We start from the raw sequence: 19,361 nt of genomic DNA, 5'->3' as shown, positions 1-19,361 counted from the left end.
CATACTTGAGAGTAATATCTGAGTTATTTGAGCTTAGACGTTTTAGTACTCATGAGAAAGTATCGCAGAGGTCAATGTAATTTGAAGAATAGATGCGCGTAAGTGAAACGCACTGGCCAATGTAATATAAAGACGTTAATGTACGCTGGGTTTTCTTTAAAGGGAACGTTAAGGTTGGTATTTGAAATCGTTTCATTCCCTGATTTAATGCAGACGTTTCTATGGTGAACGAAACAGACGTTACATACTCTTAAGTAGTGTCGCTGCAGTCATGAAGCAGCTTTGTCATCCTCTTTGTGTCTCCTCCCAGTCAGGAGACTCCCTCCTCGAACCCTCCCACCCTTCACATGTATGCGCTTCTGGTGACGTCACAGCATTAAATATCACCGTAGCTTCTCTCAGGCTCTCCTTGGCATCACTACTCTACCAGCATAAAGAGCTTCAGAGTTCAGTTATGTCCATGTAATTCAGCTAGGTTTAAGGTATATTACAACGTTGAATAAATCGTATCCAGTAATCACCGTAGTCTCTTTGTCCGCTCTGCCAAAGCAGACCCTTTTTTTTTTTGCTGCTGCCATCACCACCAGGTCCTCCTCAGGGAGAGAGGGGGGGAAAGCGCCTGCTGGACTTGAGTGCGGAAAAAAAGTGGTGGAGAAGAGAAGCGGATCAAGCTGTGTCCAGGCGTGGTGGACAGAAAAAAAACGAATCTTTGTTAGCAGAAGTTTACATTTTAGTACAAACTATGTCGCTGTCTGTACCGCAGAACGGAGTAAAGGCGGATAATGAGCCCGTTATCGAGCTGTTTGTGAAGGTAAGACCACAGCACGAAACACATCGGAAAAGTTTGTCATTTGGACTTACTGAACTACAAAACAATTCAGTATATATTTGATGATGGAGGCTTTATTGCTGATTTGGAATGAAACGTCATATTCAGTATCGTTGAAATGAAGTAACGTTAGTTTTTTAAAACCCTTTATGCTATCCCGACGTTGTCGATAACTAACCGGGTTGTCTGTATTTGATTCATAGAGGATCTTCTTTCAATTTGAGAAAATTCTTTCTGTTCGTTTTTGTAAAAACGCTCCTTGCCCTTTGTGGCCATGTGGAGCCTGTAGTGTCAGAAGAAGGGCGGATGCAGTTTCGAGGGAAGAAGAGGAGACTGCCATGCTTCAGGCGCCTAACAAAAGCTCCCAACCTAACTGTGGTCCTTCGCAGCAGATTCATCATTTACACACTTCTTACAGTTTCATTTTTCACAGAGGGATAGAGGGAGATAATGTGATAGATTGGGTCGTTTAATGAATAGACTCAGATCAGCTCTTTATGACTTTAAGATATATTCAACTACCGGTACATAATTTCAAAAAAACTGTAGCCATGCATCAAATTGTCCATGCTGCTGCAGTGAGATGGTGAAGGTGGATGGCTGTTTTCCATTCTTCATCCTGCTGCTTCAGGGCGGGAAAATGGCAGGGAGAAGTAAAAAAGGGGGGCGTTGAGCTGGGAGTGAGTAATGGGGGTCCTTCTTTTGACTGGGAGAGGGCGTGTGCCATGTAGTCACTGACCATTACAGCAAACACTCGGTGGAAAAACCTGGAAAATCCTGCGTGCAAGTTTTATTGAGCTTAATAAAGGAGAGGGTTATATTCAGATCTACTTTATTTACATTTAATTAAATCTTGAACATGCTATATTGTGTATCTCGGGCCTATATATTTTGCTCTCATATGTTACAATTAGCTTTTGATAAGCTTGACTTTCATGTTGTGTATTTTTCAGATTCATTTAAAACAAAAACTTCTCTCTTTGTTTTGTGTATTTCTGAAAGAGAAGGCATTTTATCAAGGTCTAAATGAAGCTTAGAAACAGGCCTCTGATTGTCGTGGCAGAATAGATGGAAACAAACTCTTAACTTCTTCTCACAGCCTGCATAAGAGGTTACATCATTCCCTGGCCTGGCAGGTTAACACATGTGGCCAGCTCTTCCGCTTTCGCCCCTCCTTCCTCAGACTCTCTGTACAGCCCGTTGTTTACCGACCAGACTTTTCTTCCATTATGAGTTTTCCCTTGTGTGTGCATGATAGGCTAACAACCTGCAATGCCTGCAATGTATTGACATGACATGCCTGAATCCATTATTGATGCCATTATTCTCACTGTGCTGTATTAAAAACAGCCATGTAAGACAATGGAAGACACATGGGTTGCCATAGACACTCTGCTGCAAGCCTGGCGTCTGGGAACAGCTGATAACAGTGTGTGCTCTCAACACACAACAGTGTGAGATCTGTTAGGGCTCTGCCAGGTATCCAAGCGGACTCATCATGCTTTTAGAACATGAGTTACCACAGCGTCTGGATGTTCACTCTAAACCGTGTTTACCCATTTAGAACAGCTGACTGTCCCAGGTCAGAGATTATTTGATGATTATGCAACTTTGATGAGGTGGAGTGTTTTTGACACTGTTGTCACATTGTGTGAGGAACTTTAAGTGGCGTGAATTTTAAGTTTGTCATTGTCAACTTTTTATTGCTGTCATTTGCAAATGAGCATGCTGTAATGGCTTAGTAATAGGGAGAATGGACCATTGACCTCATCACAATACAGTAGATTAGATATTGTTTTGCTGATATGAGTGTTAGTCTGTGTGCTGTTGAGGATGATGAGAAGCATCCACCCATATCTGTTTTAAATGGCACCAACATGAAGGATATGGCTCCAGAGTATAAATGTGAAACCTGAAATCTTGTGTATATGTTTTGATAGTTGGTAAATTCGAAATTCCATAATGAAGAAACTCATTTTAAAAAGTTCAGCTGCATGAAGTAATGTTTTTTTTTAGGAAATATGTTTGGGCAGCCATAAATATACCTGGAAGCCTCGGTCTATGGGTGTTGTTGATGTGTGGGAAACAGTGCACTGTAACGTATTCTCTTGGTATATCAGTCATGTATGCGCATCATTAAATTGATATGGAAGCAATATAACCAATAGTGACCTAAATCGTGACCCCAGAAAATGTAATTAGGTTGTGATGTTCTTGACAACCCATTGTAAAGTATCTGAATTATTTCCTCTTATTAACTGATGTCCTTCCATTCCATTATTGTTTGCAGCACTGTTTGATTGAATTAGCCGAACTTGAAAGCTGCGCCAACATCTCTTTGGTGATAAGCCCTATATTTATTCATTCTCTGTCCCAGAGTGTTTTTTTTTTTTTTTGTTTTGTTTTACATTTTGATTCAGTTTTACAGCTTCACAAATTTACTCAGCCTTCATTTTCGCATGCCAGTGAGTCATCCACTACCAGAGTGTGCCCAGACCGTATGCCGCTGAATAGAATACAGATGAGGGAAGAGACACAGACAGGCTGGCTTTATCTCTACTTCTATAGGCCTCTTTTAACTGCAAGTGTGCCACGGTCACACTATTGGTTTTGTAAGCCTTCTGCCACCCCCAAGACATCCATGCTTCTGCCAGCTGCAACAGAGGTGTTCTTAAATCTGGTTGGCATTGAAACTCGTCTGTTTATTTGTGTCCTTAGGGACAGTCCCATGGGAACCGTGGCAACGGAAGCCTAGGGCATGCTGACAAAGAACACCTCTGTAGGGAGGATCACGATGTGCATTGTCAGACAACCCTGTGGAAACAATCAATGATCAACACAATAAAATGTCCCTGAAGGTTTAACTCTTGTTCCTCTGGACGTGAGAACATATATTCCAGTCCATGTGCTCCCTACAAAAGGCTCATTAAGAAAGCTGCACTTTTCATATTGTGCTATCAGCGTCAACATGTGACTGCATGCCTTGTGATATGCTGTTTTATGAAACACAATGACCTTGTTCAACCCTCTATGCGATGCTGTTTCATGAATTTACATGCATGGTTGAAGACTTAACCAGTAAAGTTGATCCAAAGGTTAACCCATGGGGGGCTGGGGGGGGGGTGGGGGTGGTAATGCTTTAATTTCAAACAGGTTTCTGCGTGTTGTTTGCACGTTTCTTTTTAAGCTGACATTTTTGACCATTCTTCTCCCTCATGGGTCACATCTGAGACAATTAAGTACGGCCTTTTTTTATAGAAAAATCAATCGCTCAGTTTGTGTTTCCCGATCACACAGCAATGCTGCAGTCAGCGTGACGTTAGGGAACAATAATTAACGGGTTGCTGCTGTTGCCGAGTGCTATACTGTCGCTGGATGGTGTTTTATCACTGCACAGCGAATTTGCTTGACCCTTCTTCCTTTTAGTTATTGTCTTGTCGACTGGTGGAATGTAATGCACCAATTTTTTTTTATCGAATGGGACAGTGTTTAGAGAAGACCATTGTGTCTTTGTAGATTATAACCTGACTATGTATTTGTGCTGCATGAAATCATGTTTTTAACAACGTATCTTGTAGAAAAGCTTCGTTCATTGGGTAACATGGAGGAAAAACTTGTCTCAGCCAGGAAGCCAGTTATGAGGCATTTCTGGTCTGTGCTGAAGAACGGGGAGTTAGGCCTACCTAGAACAACACAGATCAGAGACTTTAAAGAAAGTGATTCCTGGTTTAACGTATAGTGCTGTACGCTTTACTTCATCAGCTCCTCCTCCGCCTCTTTGTTACATCATCTTCCCGGTCAGAGGAGCTGTGTGACCCCTTAACGGAGGAGAATCTGCCCCGCTTACTGCACATGTAACTCAACCTGTTAGTGTCTCAACATGATCCCGTCTACTTGTGTTTCATGTGCTGTGCTCGTCACCGCAGATAAGGATAGGATGGCGAAGCATTTCTCCTGACTCATGATCATCCTCCTTTCAAGATGAACAGTGTCCTAGATCACAATCCACGCTCTATTTATCTGTGAAGAAAGATTAAACCCTTCACATTTCAGTCGGCAGAATGAGAAGAAGTGGAAAGATGATCATTCATTGTACGATTATGCCTGCAATATACACTGCTCAAAAAAAATAAAGGGAACGCCTTAACAACACAATGTAATTCCAAGTCAATCACACTTCTGTGAAATCAAACCGTCCACTTTGATTGACATGCAATTACACATGCTGTTGTGCAAATGGACTAGACAACAGGTGGAAATTATAGGCAATTAGCAAGACACCCCCAATAAAGGAGTGGTTCTGCTGGTTCCACTTTTTTTGCCACTTCAAATTATTCCGTGTTGAAGTGAAATGTTAGACTTGTAAGTCTATTCTTGTGTAATACATAAAAGTCTATACTCATGTCAACTTACTGGCTTGTGTGTGTGTGTGAGAGCTATTCCTTAAGTGTTGTGGGTGTTTGAGTGCTATGATTTGAAAGAATAAGGAAGTTTCTGAATGTCTAAAGTTGCATGTTTCTGAATGGCTCAGAATCTGCTCGGACCCAACAGATATGGAATTTTTGGAGCTGATACCCGCATCGATATCGGGGGGGGGGGTGGATCAAATTTTGATCGATCTGTAGAGAAACATTGACATACTTTAGCTTTATATATATTTATTATGTTGATCCCTCAAATGCAGTTATCAAACAGTCAAGGAAAAGATATTTATTGAAGAAAAAAGGTAACTCAACTGGAGAGTTACTGCCCTTTTACATGCATGTACCATACCGCCTGACAGTCTGCAGGGTGATGATGCTTGTTGTAATCCATTTAGCACACTCTGCTCTGGACTGCTACTGTAATACAATGATGCACATTAAATACTATTTGACAGTTTCAGTCATATAAGCAAACATCTGTGATCAAATAAGAGGATAATAGTAGTTACTGGATATGCTAATATCGGCTGATATTATAGGTTGGCTGATAAATAGATCAGGCTTTAGAACCTTCAGGTTAGAGCCATTAGAAAGCACAGAGAGAGAGAGAGAGAGAGAGTCTGCTCAGTATTACTGATGAGCCTATCATTTGCTGCCATGCATATTTGTCATATATGTTTTAATAGCATGCTGGCGTTGTGTTGGTGCCAAAGGCTGGGTCACGCAGCTGTCAAGATGAAACAATAGTCCATAGGGAATTGCTGCAGGGGTCACTTGGGTTTAAAATGGATATTTGGATGCTTTGGATACTTTAACAGATAAGTGGAGGCCAGTTTTCATATGAAATCTTTCTTATAGAAAATTGAGGAAAAACAGAAGTGACACTGTCTATGAATGTGCTGCTGTTTGGAGAGTCTGACTTTAGTATGGGGGATCATTGTTTGTGTTGGACACTTGAAACAATGGTCTGTGTAAAAAGATGACTGATGGTCCATGCTGATCTCCCACACGGCTGTCTGCTTATTTTCTCCATCACTTTGGATCTGCATTAGTCATTACCATACAGTTCCTTTTCAGACACTTAAACCGGCTATTTGGAGAGACTTTTCGACGGCCCTCATGGGCTCCAACACAGTAGGCCTCTGTCTGGCTGGAAGTCCTGAAGTTTCCACAGAGTGATGTCAGCGCGAGTCAGAGCCACACCAGGGATGTGATGGCCTTTCCAAATCTGTCTCCTCTGTACACTCATCGGTCTGAGGCTAATTTCTCATTACCCAACCAGTTTAGTGCTCATTCAAACACGTGGCCAAACGTAATGACTGTTGATAACTGAAGTAGACTTCATTGTGTACTGAAAGCTGCTATTAGATGCACTGTTGACCTTACACTCTTCTTTACAAAATGTTCACATGTACTGTGTGTGATTTTGCATGTTTTTGACTTAAAGCTGTGTGGATATTTAAGAAATGTTACTCATGTTGTTTGATGAAAATCAGGCTCAGGAAGTTGTTGAGTATCTGACCTAGTAGACTTGAAATATTACACTTGTTTGGCATGTAAACACTGATAATGTATCAGCAGTATGAATCTTGCCAGTGTAATGGCTTTTTCATCAACCTTTAAAAACTGAGGGTTTTCTGTCTTAGAACAGAAGTTAGAAACTGTCTTTCTTGCTCAGACAACCACCCCCCCACCCCCGGCTGCTGCGTCAGCCTCTGACCAGCCTATGCAGCAGGACATAAGGGCAGTATATGTTCCAGCAACCTTACTCACCCCCTCCACCTGATTCACTCCAGCAAAGTCAACTAAGACTTAGAGTGAATCATTCAGCTGTGATTTTTAACTGCTTGGTGTGGTCACAGTCCTGACCCCATCCCAGTCTGAGTACTTGTCCAGCTAACAGGGAGTGGCGTTGCTATGAGGTTTCCATGGCTGCCCAATCTCAAACGGACATTCCTGCTGTGTGTCAGAGCAGGAGGAGGAAAGCAGCTCGATGTATCGTCAGTTCCTTATTCGGTCAAAGCGTGTCTTGAACTTGCAGAGCAGCCCACCCAATTTAGAAAATGAAGCATGTTGGGGAGGGTAGAATGGGCCTCTACGTATGTCGCTATAAATAGACTGTGAGCTGAGACTAGGAGGACCATGCCCTGCCTGAACAGGGTGTATTGTCTCTTAATGCTAACAGCTGCAACTGTAAACTTGTATACCAATAAGTCGGGATGTAAAGATTATTTGTAAGGGAGTTAAAAATTCAAAGTTGTCTTGGTTCACATCGATATTTTTAAAAAATGAGTCCGAAATCAACACCAGCCAAGCGCCAAATGTGGGTAGACTTTCCGTTTGAGTACATTTCAGAGGGATATCTGCGTCAGAGCGGGTAAATGTTTAACTATAAAGTAATAAAAAACGATGCATCTGTGTTAGAAACACTGCAGGTAGTGCGCGCTGAATGCACGCGCAGCAGGAGCAGTTAAAGATACACACACGTCTAATAATGAACAGGCTGATTATATGAAGAGTCTAATGTTGTCAAAGATACATCAAGAGAAAACGGACCCCCTCCCGTATATTACAGACTGAAAAGTTCTGAGGGGAGCAGGCAGGCTCTGGGAACTACCTATTTAAAAAATAAAGGCCAGCAAATATGTTTTTTTTTTTTTAATTTCTCGATTTCTGCATCTAATAACTAATAATGAATCTGTGACTTAAATCTGTGGTTGATTCAACAGAACAAAATGTCTTGTTAATTAATTGTACTGTAACAAATGTGTATGTGACACGAACACACCATTTGTTTTTTCGACTGGTTTAAAAAACATGTTTGGCCGGTGATTTTTTTCATTTAACTGCCACCTTGGCCGGTGAATATGGAGAGTGTCAGCAGCTGTAGAGCAGAGGTGGTTGGTTATAACAAGCAAAAAAAAGGACTCTTTTTTAAAAAAATTTCTTAAATCCATAAAGTTAAGGCCTAGAACCGTCATCATGACTCCTGATACGTGTCATTCCATCGCAAGCTGATGATGAGTGATGATAAGGGAAGTGATATAGGTTTATGAAATGAGTGTGTTGAGTAGAGGAAAGGTTTTTAGACATCACTGCTCCTGTGCTGACTGAGGTCTCATTGTACTGCTGCGGGGCCATGCAGTCCTGGTCACCAGCTCGTAGATAACATCCGACTGGTACTTGACTCACACCCTCCACGGCAGCTGTGTGTGTTTGGCATACGTATAAACAGGCATCTGTTGACTCATGGTCAATCCAGTTAGCCTAAATAAAGCTCGAGAGTCTGTCAGTGGTAATCAGCTGTTGCTGCTTCGCATCTGGGGAAAACTAATTCCGCCTCTTTCTAAGGCTAGTTGTTACCTTTATGGAAGTGTTTCTGGAGCTTTCTGATCTCTTCAAGCCTTTCACTCTCACCTTAGTTGTTGGAGAAGTTTGTGCCAGAACACCTTAGGCCCTGTGTCCACCTAGCATATTTCTCTCAGCGTCGGCGTCTTTTTTGTTGTTGTTATTTTTAATGGGTAGAGAGCGTTTTCAGCAGAAAGCGGTCACCTGGATGTAAAGCGCAGCGCCCAGCGTCTTTTTAAACAAGCGCTCTGTCGTTTTTGTTCGGCCGCTCCGAGCGCTCAAGTTAAAAATCGTTCAACTTTTCAAAAAGCCGCTGCTGGCATCACCAGCTCTTTTTTTTTTCAGCGAACCAATCACAAGGTTGAAAGGCTGGTACTCGTCACCTTGGCAACCAAAAACAATGGCGGAGGTGTTGGTCTTGGCTGTTTCAGTTTCATATTTATTTCATTTTAGTAGGCCTGAAGTATCACTGGAACAGGGTGAGAATTTTCTGAATAATGCTCATAGTAAAGGGAACAAACAATCTCAAATATAAAAACATGCAGTAAAAAGTAACGGAGCCGTGTTGTTCATACAGCAGCCGTTGTCAACAAAGTGTTGTCATGGAGACAGAGCTGACGTGCAGCGCTTTTTCTCTCGGCACACAAAACGCTCATGCGAGTGCTTCTCAGCGCACAGCCAGCGCTTTACTGCCCGGTTAAAAAACGCTAGGTGGACACGGGGCCTTAGTCTGCTTCTTCATGTTGTGACCTTCTGAAACATGTGAGCCGTTTCAGACGAGAGGAGGCAAAATGGCTGGCTACAAACTGGGCACTGCTAGGCATCGCTGGGAATGGCGTTCGTGTTTGGAACCAAATTGCTCGTTTACTTCTTGGAAAATCTCTTTTTCAACTGCCATGCCTTTCCTTATAAGGGTCCATTCACAATCATTTCTCGCCTGCCTGGTGGGATTTTATTAGTGTGTTTTTTTTTGGTTTTTTTCTCTTCCTCGATGCAAACTGGTTTCAGCCCAGAAACTCAACTAACAAAAAGCACTTTGTGTTGTTGAAGCTGTATAGAAGGTTTTTTTTCCAGAAGCTCTTTTGTAAATGTCACACCCTAATAGTGGCACTTTGAAGACATGAACAGGGTGGTGGACGACAACGTTTCAAGCTTTAAGTCAGTGGCTTCATATACTGGTCCAGTTTTAAGGGGGTTCTATATTCTGAGGTTGCCACATATATCAGAAAACAAACTCATTTTTAAATGAATTTAATTTTGACAGCAGTGTGTCACTTTATTGTTGTGTGGTTCCTGGGGATTACATACTTGTTTGAAATGTAAGGCGTCAATTTCTCATCGTCCTAATACTAAACACAGTTCCCTCCTTGGTGGATGGAGTTACAGAGTTACAGGACATTTCTCAAATAGTTTCTTCCTCCTCCCCAAATGCCCAACCCCCCAGTAACTGAAGAGAGAGGCCCAGGATAAGGGAGGAGGGATAAAGGAAGAAGAAGAATCAAGCAGCATGCCTGGCAGCACACAGCCTACTACTTAAAGCAAATATTACCACTCGTTGTCCCACCACCTGTAGTCTCTAATTCACTTCTGTTTCCTGTAAAATCTGTAGCGGTATGTCTCTCAGATCTGGGCTGTCAGTGCTCTTGGCAGAGCAGGAGTCAGGACTCCAGCGTGCAATGACTCTGGGAACAGATTGAGAGGGAGAAAGAAGAGTGTGAAATGTCTTTCTCTCCTCGGCCACCCAGAACTTAAATATGAACTCAAATTAAAGCAGCATATTGTGGGACACAGAAAACTTCTTTTTTGATTCAGATATGTTAATGAGGCATGTGGTTTACATTTTCCTTTTGTACAAAAAGAGTTAATTTTCGACAGTTTACCTGTGTATTGGTAAATCCCTGGCTGCATGATGACTCGTTAAAAAATCACAATCTCGAGTGATGCATACAAGTGATCTTATTTCTAAATTATGGCAAATCAGCAGAAAGAATCACTCCCATGATACCCCGAGACCATCGACGTCATCTTTTGTTATTGTTTTGATTGAGAGCCCCCTAGTGGTAGATTTTATACACTGTGCCTTTAAGTGTTATATAACGAGAAATGTAAAGAGATGTTTTTTTCAGGAACCTTTAAAGTTGAACTCCCACTTAATAATAATAATAATATTATTATTATTATTATTATTATTATTATTATTGGTTGTGTCTGTTAAAAGCGCTAGACACCACCTTTTTATTTTGAGCGCCAGAAATTTTTTTTGTTGTGACCTCAACACAAAGGGAGAAAATTATAAAATAAAATCACATTTTAGCTAGAATCGTGTCATCCTGGCCCCGTAATGCTTTGAGCTCTGCTTCCTATGTCATATGTAACTGGCCATTGCTATGGGGACTGTTGCTGTGCTTCATTACCCCCCCCCCCCCCAAAAAAAAAAAAACAACTGAATGGTTCTCTGCAGGTGTAGCACTGTTGGGAAAATGGACTTATCATCCCAAACAGAGCCATCCCACTGGGCGTGACACAGAGAACAACAGCAGCCAGGCTTCCCATTGAGGTCTTTCTGATCTTCTCTAAATCGGCTAATGCTAGTCTAGTCTAGTGATGGCCATGATGCAAGCAGAATGTTTGTAGCGAAACTTTGTTTTCGAATTAAATCATGTAAAATAAAAAGGGGACTTTCATTAGCTGAACAAAAGCCGTGTTCTAATCCACGCTTTCAGATATTAAACTCAGAGGGGGGAGAGGGAGAGGACGGCACAATGGGAGCCAGCAGGCAGATCAAACAGAGCCATCCCACTGGGCGTGACACAGAGAACAACAGCAGCCAGGCTGTACGCACCAGCAAGGAGCTTTTAGGCTGAACACTCGAGAACAAAGTCCACTATTGAAGATGGTTCACAACCACAGATATGAAGGACTGTTGTTGAGCTCATTTGATCAATGATTTGATTCTATGTGTTCTTGTAATGCACAACACATTATTAGAAATCTGTTAGCAACGTACATAACAGAGACTGGCATAGTGATGGCGGGGATTTGTTGGTATCCCAATGTAAAAAAAGGCTCTAGTGTTTGCGTTTGGTTTTTCCAAGTTTGACTTGAAATGAGTCTCTTGGAGCAGTGTCTCAGTCAGCAGCATTGCTGATTTCATTAAGATACTGCAACAAAAAGCTAAGTTTATCAAATATAAAGCCTCCTCTGGCTTCTGATGTAGACACCACACCATATTTGTCCTCTGCTGCACCTTCTGCACACCATAAAAGGCTGCGAGTTGAAGTGTAATTCAAAGTTGGATAAAGAGAGTGCGTGACAGATGAATTGTTGTCGGGAGACTTCCCAGTTAAAACCAGCTTACATTATTGTTTTTTGTATCATTTGCGGGCAGATGTGACTGTTCTGTTGATTTAACTGTTAAAATGTCAGTTTATAATTAAACTGTTTTTAAAGTCCCTTCTCCAGTCTAAGCCTGTTTAGGGTCGAGCACTAAACCCTGAGCATGAAGTTTTAGAAACACATCAACTGTATTGATCCCTTTGCTGCTACCATTCAAGTCTTGTGTTTGTGCATTGCAGCAAAGGAGGACACAAGAGGCCGTGTTAGTCTTAATCCCTCCATACGTCTCCTCTTACTCCTATTCAGCAGTTCTCCACTTATATGGAGGGAAAGTGTGCTGTACTTAAGTACTTCAAACAAGCTCTTCACTCTTTCCTTCCGACTAAAGTCTTTTAGGGAGGGGAAGGTCGTAATGTCTCGAGGCCCTCTTTGTCTGGGTGCAGTAAAATGCTCGTGGCCATAAATTGTGCAACAAGGATGTGATCTTAATCAAGATTGTCTGGAACCATTTGTTGTCCTTCTAACTCTCTGCTAGAGACCAAGAGCTATCAGTGGAATAGAACTGTTTCATAAGCCCCGCTTCCACCAAGAGGTTTTGTTTGGTTCATCTCAGTACAGCGCACATTTTGTGTCATTTCCAGAGACTAAAGCCGGGAAAGATCCCCAAATTACCAACCTGGACCTACTTTTTTGGGACCGTTCTGTTGGGGTGCCAAGTATATCGATCCAACCCTAAAAGGTGGCGATAAAAGCTGCAGTCGGTTGATTGGTTGAAAGAATCGTCACTTTCCGCGCGACAGCGCCAAACACGACCCCTCCAGTTTATTTTAGTTTAATCAAGTCTGTATTTCTCCTCGCGGCACACAGCCTTCTCTGAAACTAAACTTGATTTGAGTTTTGTAACAAAGAGCCACATGCCAAGTGGATGAAATGCTGGATTTCTTTCATCGTTGGTTTTGTTTTTCTCCTTTGATGAATTTAGCGGGTTAGCTGTTAGCTATTAGCTGCTATGATGTGGCGCTATAAAGTAGCTCATACGGCTATCGGCATCTGGCTTAGGCGCCTACCAAATGGGGCATGATGGTTTGCTGTGGAAATGCAAAAAGGATCAGGCTTTACTGAACCAAACCATACCATCTGTACTGATCCATACCGAACCGCTTGGTGGAAATGGGGCTTCAGTGTTGTCTTGTGTTTTTATGCTTGTAATCATTTCATCTGAGACGGCCCCACCCTGCTCTTGCTGGTATCTCTAGATATGATCAGGTGCCGTTTCTGCACTGAGTCTTCATGGCACCTAGTGCAGTGTACTGCTGATAGTCAATATGCTGTTCTTCTAACTCGCTTATCTGTCTGCTTATTTAAGGCGGGAAGTGATGGAGAGAGCATCGGGAACTGCCCCTTCTCCCAGAGGCTCTTCATGATCCTGTGGCTTAAAGGAGTCGTCTTCAACGTCACCACAGTCGACCTCAAGAGGTGGGTCCAGCTCACTTTTCCCCTCCCTTCCTCTCTCTTTCCTTTTTCTCCATATCCTTTTTTTTGCTTTGATCTAGCATCACCTCAAACGTGCTCACTGCCTCCTTTACTGCTTATTTGTTTTCCCATGACCCATTCCCAGGCTGGGGACGGTCGGAGTAAACTGAACTTTCATACTCTGGAGATGCTATTTAAGGTTTTCCAGTCCGTTTACTTCCTGCCTAGGTTTTTGGTAGGGAGCATGTTATTTTTCATTCCTAGGATCAAAACAAAACTGTGATCCTCTGCAATTTGAAGTGCAATTTTATTTTCCAGCTGCAAGCAAACGTGCTTTCACATGTGGATACCAGAAGCTCTTTACCAAACCCACTGTGTTCCTGTGTGTATGATTCATCTAAATACCCCCTACATGTTTTTTTCTCCACTTGGACTAATGCAGGATGGGCAAGTGCCAGATTATTTCAGGCATGGTCAGATGTCTGTGGTTTATATGGTCTTCCTCCTCGTGTGTGCATGAGCCAGAGCTTCAAGATTTTCAACTGGAGCCTTCGCTTCTGGGAAATGCAGACAGATAGACTGGATAAATATTGTACTTAGGAAGATGACAATGTCTGTTTGACTAGAGATTTGGAATTCCTATATGCCAGCACATTGGAAATGATGAAGGGTGACGTTTGGGGTTTTATTTGCATGTAGTTTGCCTGGCAGAGGGCGTGTTACATAAAACAAAGCTCGCTGATATCCTGTTAAAGGCAATGAAGGATGTCCGCCTACTTGACTTGTCTGTTTACCCCTTGATGCTCAAACAATGCTTTATTAAACATAAGTGACCACTTGGAGCTTCATTTATGACGTCTTTTCATTTGGATTGAGACTGAGTTTTCTATTCTATAAAGTGTCAATAATCTTGACTAAACATGAAGAAGGACTATGTTAAGAAGGCTCGGTATGACACATTTATGGTTCTTTTATGGTCATATTTAAATGGAAGAGCAATGCATGTGACTGTTTCTGTTAACAGTCACTGCTCACTGCTCGTCGATGTTTTTTTTTTCTCTCTCTTGGTTCATAGCTATGCTGTTATTATTTATTTCTCCATTAAAAGCCTGTTGTTCTCAAGGCAACTTCACTCCTCAGTGATATCATTGGGTGAGGGTGCCACTTCCCCGTTTGCGTGCCGGAGAGATGAAGTCACTTCCTCTTTTTTTGTGCCCTTAGATGGCTTGTCCCAGAATTTAGCTATCAGTGTTGACATTGTCAAGCTGGACTGTTTAGGATTGTCGTTAACAGATGTAGATGCTACTAGCGTTAGATCAAAGTGGATCCACAGTGTCTGCTGGTTAACACCAATAAACAAGGCTCCAGCAGTCAAGGAGATTTAACACATCACAAATCAGTCCACACTTGCTCATTTTTGTTTTTGTGTCAGTGGCATCTGCCTGCCAGAGACATCTGTGCTGGTTTGAAGGCTGCATGGAAAACACAAACACACTCATGGAGACGGACAAAAACACACACATAGTAAAGATAGATCCCTGTGTAGCCATGGTGTAAAAAAAATAGATACACACACAGTTTATTAATCCCAGAGGGGGAAATTCTGGTTCACACACTGTTATTTTTGAGACATGCGTCTCACACACACAGGCCTGAATCACACATAAACATGACCTGTGGACATGCATTAATGGAGAGATGCCAGAGTGCAGTAGCCGCCCACAAGAGGCGCTTCCTGAGCTGGTGGGGGTGGCAGTGCCCGAGAAGTGGTCTGGCACCTCTCCAGCTACCAGACTAACATTCATATTTTGGTCTTTATCGGAACTTGAACCGGCGACTCCGGTTCCCAACCCAAGTCCACATGGACTGAGCTGCTCCTGCTTCTTTTTAAAAAAAAAAAGCATATTTATTAATGTTTTTCATTATTTTTGAGTCTGTTTTATGGCTGAGTCCCTTCAGTCACTAAAGTTGCTCTACTTCTCTTTCAGGAAGCCCGCAGACCTCCAGAACCTGGCCCCAGGCACACACCCTCCCTTTATTACTTTCAACGGGGAAGTCAAAACTGATGTCAACAAGATTGAGGAGTTCCTTGAAGATGTCCTCTGCCCACCCAAGTGAGCGCTTGATTTACTGTTTTCATAGATTTGGATTAAAAGTCCCTTAAAATCAACAATTTGTCCATCTGCAATTAATAACAAGATAAATAAATAAATACTTACTTTTTTAAGCTAAATAATTGTTTTGAATAGTGAGACACTGTGATGTACATTCACACATTAAAGTATAGCGTTATTTCAACAGGGAGAGTGCATTTCCTGATTTAATGACCGAGAGGATAATATAGAGAATACCAAGTTAGTTTAACTTCTTGACGTACGTCATGTGTTAACCTGTATGTGTGTCTGTATGTGTGTTTACCTACAGGTACATCAAGCTTGGTGCAAGACACCCAGAATCAAACACAGCTGGCATGGACATCTTTGCCAAGTTTTCAGCTTATATTAAGAACTCAAAACCAGATGGAAACGAAGGTAAATTTCCTCTTTCTGTCTGTAATATGCACGCGCGCACACAAACGCAGGTTATGATCAAGAATACCCTTTAAGATGTATAAGGGTTGCTCGGAGTCGTGGTTGCTAGGTGACGTTGGGAGCCCCTGATTGGTGTGTTACAGCCTATACTGCAGAACACAGAGCTTTTGTTCAGCTGCCTCTTCCTGCCCTAATGTTCCATGTCTCACCTGTTGGAGTTCTCTGAAACAACAAAGCAGCTCAACCAGATAATAAACTAGTACTCCTTATGGATTTTGAATCTCGCTTTGGCTCTAAAAAGGTCGTGTCACGACAGATATGATACAATTAAAAATTTGTCTCATTGAATCTGCTGCATTCTTGATAAAACAATGTTTTGAATCGTCTCCCTTGAACGATATTCGAGGTGTCTAAAAGATATCCAGATTTTGTTTTAGTTGGCTGTTCTACTTCCTGGGAAAATATTGAACTATGGTGAGGTTGATGTGAAAGCCAGGCTGTGTCAATAGAGTCTGAATTGGATAAATTCAGTAGACATCTATTATCCGACTACCAAATTCATGTCATATTTTTCCACAATAGAAGTAGTTAATAATATATCGACCAATAGATGGAACGATTGTAAGGATAATAAGTCCGTTCACATTTAAAATGGCAATGAGCTTCTCAAATAATTTCTGATAAGGTAGCAGAGTATTGTATTTCACTGTTATGGTTTCTGATTTTTCATGCATTCATTTCTGGTTTCCGTATGCATGGATGGCCAAAAGCTGTTCACTTTTGATGAAATGCTGCCCCCATGTGGTTGATCAGCATAGGAGTGTAGCAGCTTTAGTAGGAAGCTTCAGGAACAGCCTCTGTTTTGCACATGCTGAATCTTTCATTGACCTTGCATTAAAACTGTTGTGCTGTTAAATAACTGTTGTGTCTCTTTGCAGCTCTTGAGCGCGGACTTCTAAAGACTCTGCAGAAGCTGGACGAGTATCTTCGCTCACCGCTGCCAGATGAGATCGACCACAACAGCATCGAGGACATCAAGGTCTCCAGTCGTAACTTCTTGGACGGTGATGAAATGACTCTGGCTGACTGTAACCTGCTGCCCAAGTTGCATATAGTCAAGGTGAGCAGCATCCATTGATGTAGCTATGGTAACAGTAATATTGATATAACAGGGAACTGTAGAAAAACTAGGTGGACATGGGACCTTAGTAGCATTACAGTGCTTTATAAAGGTCACATAACTTCTGATGCCTTCCTCCAGGTGGTGGCCAAGAAGTACAGAGGTTTCGACATCCCCAAAGAAATGACTGCCATTTGGAAGTACCTGAACTACGCTTACACACGAGAGGAGTTCACCAACACTTGCCCGAGTGACAAAGAAATCGAGATAGCTTACGGTGACGTAGCCAAGAGGCTGGTCAAATAAGCTCCTCTGTCCTGTTCCCTCACCCCCTGTAACCTCCACCTCTCCACACAACCCTACAGCTCCCCCTCCCAGCATCGGGACTGACATGCTCATCCATGAGAAAGAAACATTTCTGGACTTTTTTCCTTCTCTCTTCATCTAGAGCGAACCCACCACATGAACCCTTTCCAGCCTTTTTTTCTGCCATTTCCACACAAAGACCTTTTTAGTTTATTCAGCACTGGTCAACTCTGATTCTCTTTATTTGTTAATTGCTTTTTTTTTTATTAATGTTAGTTGGTGAGGCGACAAAGAAGCACCCACCCGTGTATCAGAGCTTATCAATGTTGGGAGCCATATCAGACACACTCCCTGATAAGTGACCTTCAAGCTGACCTTCTGTCTGTCTGCATGCAGGCAGAACGTCACCGATGTTGTTGTTGATTTTCTGTTCATTATTGAAATAGCTCCTTATAGAATTGCTATAAACAAACACTGAGAAGCATTTTTTTTCCTGTCTTGACTTATTTAGAGGCATCGTAAACAGTGTTGAAACTTCAGTGTTTGAGGCTCAAGGTCTAAGAAGAAGCTGAAGTGAATCCAAAGTGGTTGAAGTATCAAATGAGAGATGCTTTGCTTTGTTTCTAAGCTGTTTAAAATAAATCAAAATAATTTGAAGTGCAGGACAAGCTACCTGGTTTAATGCTATGATTTTCTCATTCTGTCAAATAACAAACTTTTGTAGGTTAGCTCAGTAGAAAAGTAGGGAATTTTCTGTACTGGCTGCATAATTAACTCAGGAATAATCTAACCTGAGGTCTATGATATATTCAACGGTATGTAGCCAACAAATCCTCGAGCTTATGAAGATGCGCGTACATATTTTAATCACCACATTGCCATACAAAGTGTTCATAAAGACACAAAGACATTGAGTGAATGGCTTGCAAAGCTTTCTTCTTTTAAGACACGTAAAGTGTTTACTCAGACATGATGACTGTAGCGGTAGATTGGATTAAACCTTGTGGATCTAAAAGAGGCACATTATTCTGCTCTCACTGTGGATAGAAGAACTATGGCTATGTAAACCACCAACAAAAGACAGCACGTTTTCACTGTAATCGTCTTCGTAGCGTACAGAATGAAGGATACTATTGTGCAACCAGGCACCAGTCATGGCGACGCTAAAGATATTTATGACAAAACTGATCCAAAGGAGTACCATTGAGATATATTTACAAGGTCCAATTCAGCATGTATATTGATTTCTAATGTAGTGAATGTATGTTATGAAACAGTAGCTCCAAAAGTGCTTTATTGCAGATAAAGCAAAACCTGTTTTGATTTCTGCAGATTGTCATGTTTTTCCACATTTGTTATCAAACTAATTTGATAAAAGGAATTGTATATATTGAATATTTTTGGGGTTTTCTTGGCATTCACTTTTTAAACTTTATAAATCATATCAAAATTGAGTGGAAAAATGGGTCATTCGTTACATTCTTGAACTCAATTTGAGATTAACCATCTCCACATTGCCTTACTTGATCTTCTCAGCAGACATGTTGCAGGAAAGTTTTTTTTTTTTTTTTTTCACTTTAGATAATTTCATAATTGCATTGGAGTGTTAAAGAAGATATCCAAGCTATGTCATGGTTTTTTTTTTTTGTTTTTTTTTTAACAATATTGACTGAATTGAAATAAACTTCTTATTGGCACTCTGACTTGTGTTCTTCCAGAGAAAAGAACAGAACAGAAAGATTACCGCTAACAGGATGTTCCAATATGCCTTACCCATATTGCCCTTTCAAAATAAAAGAACATTGTAAGACCCCAACATCTTTGATATTCTTGCATCACCATACCAGTGGACAAACAACAAGCCTCTTATTGAACTTGTACACTACTCACAATAAGTTGGGGATATTGTTATTTACACGAGTGCTTTTCCTATTTGGTCTGAATTTTAATGAAAAAAGTAATAGTTCTCTTTGATATTACTATTAATGAATAAG

General features: G+C 41.5%; 1 protein-coding gene across 2 annotated transcripts; it reads left to right on the top strand.

The window, feature by feature from the left end:
- Positions 1-343: 343 nt before the first annotated feature.
- Positions 344-19,064, top strand: clic4 (chloride intracellular channel 4). 2 transcript variants are annotated; one of them, XM_079370358.1, is made up of 7 exons: positions 344-482; positions 588-811; positions 13,304-13,413; positions 15,399-15,524; positions 15,835-15,941; positions 16,880-17,061; positions 17,203-19,064. In XM_079370358.1, exons 2-7 carry the CDS (start codon positions 743-745, stop codon positions 17,365-17,367), a joined length of 759 nt encoding a protein of 252 aa, XP_079226484.1. In that variant the 5' UTR covers positions 344-482; positions 588-742; the 3' UTR covers positions 17,368-19,064. The 2 variants fall into 2 exon arrangements, with proteins under 2 accessions (XP_079226484.1, XP_079226483.1); XM_079370357.1 differs by having other exon boundaries at positions 344-811.
- Positions 19,065-19,361: the final 297 nt, after the last annotated feature.

This window comes from Symphodus melops, assembly GCF_947650265.1.
Source record: "Symphodus melops genome assembly, chromosome: 19".
In the NCBI taxonomy this organism is placed as follows: domain Eukaryota; kingdom Metazoa; phylum Chordata; class Actinopteri; order Labriformes; family Labridae; genus Symphodus; species Symphodus melops.
The sequence above is the reverse complement of the archived record's forward strand: the minus strand, read 5'-3'. Positions and strand labels throughout refer to the sequence as shown.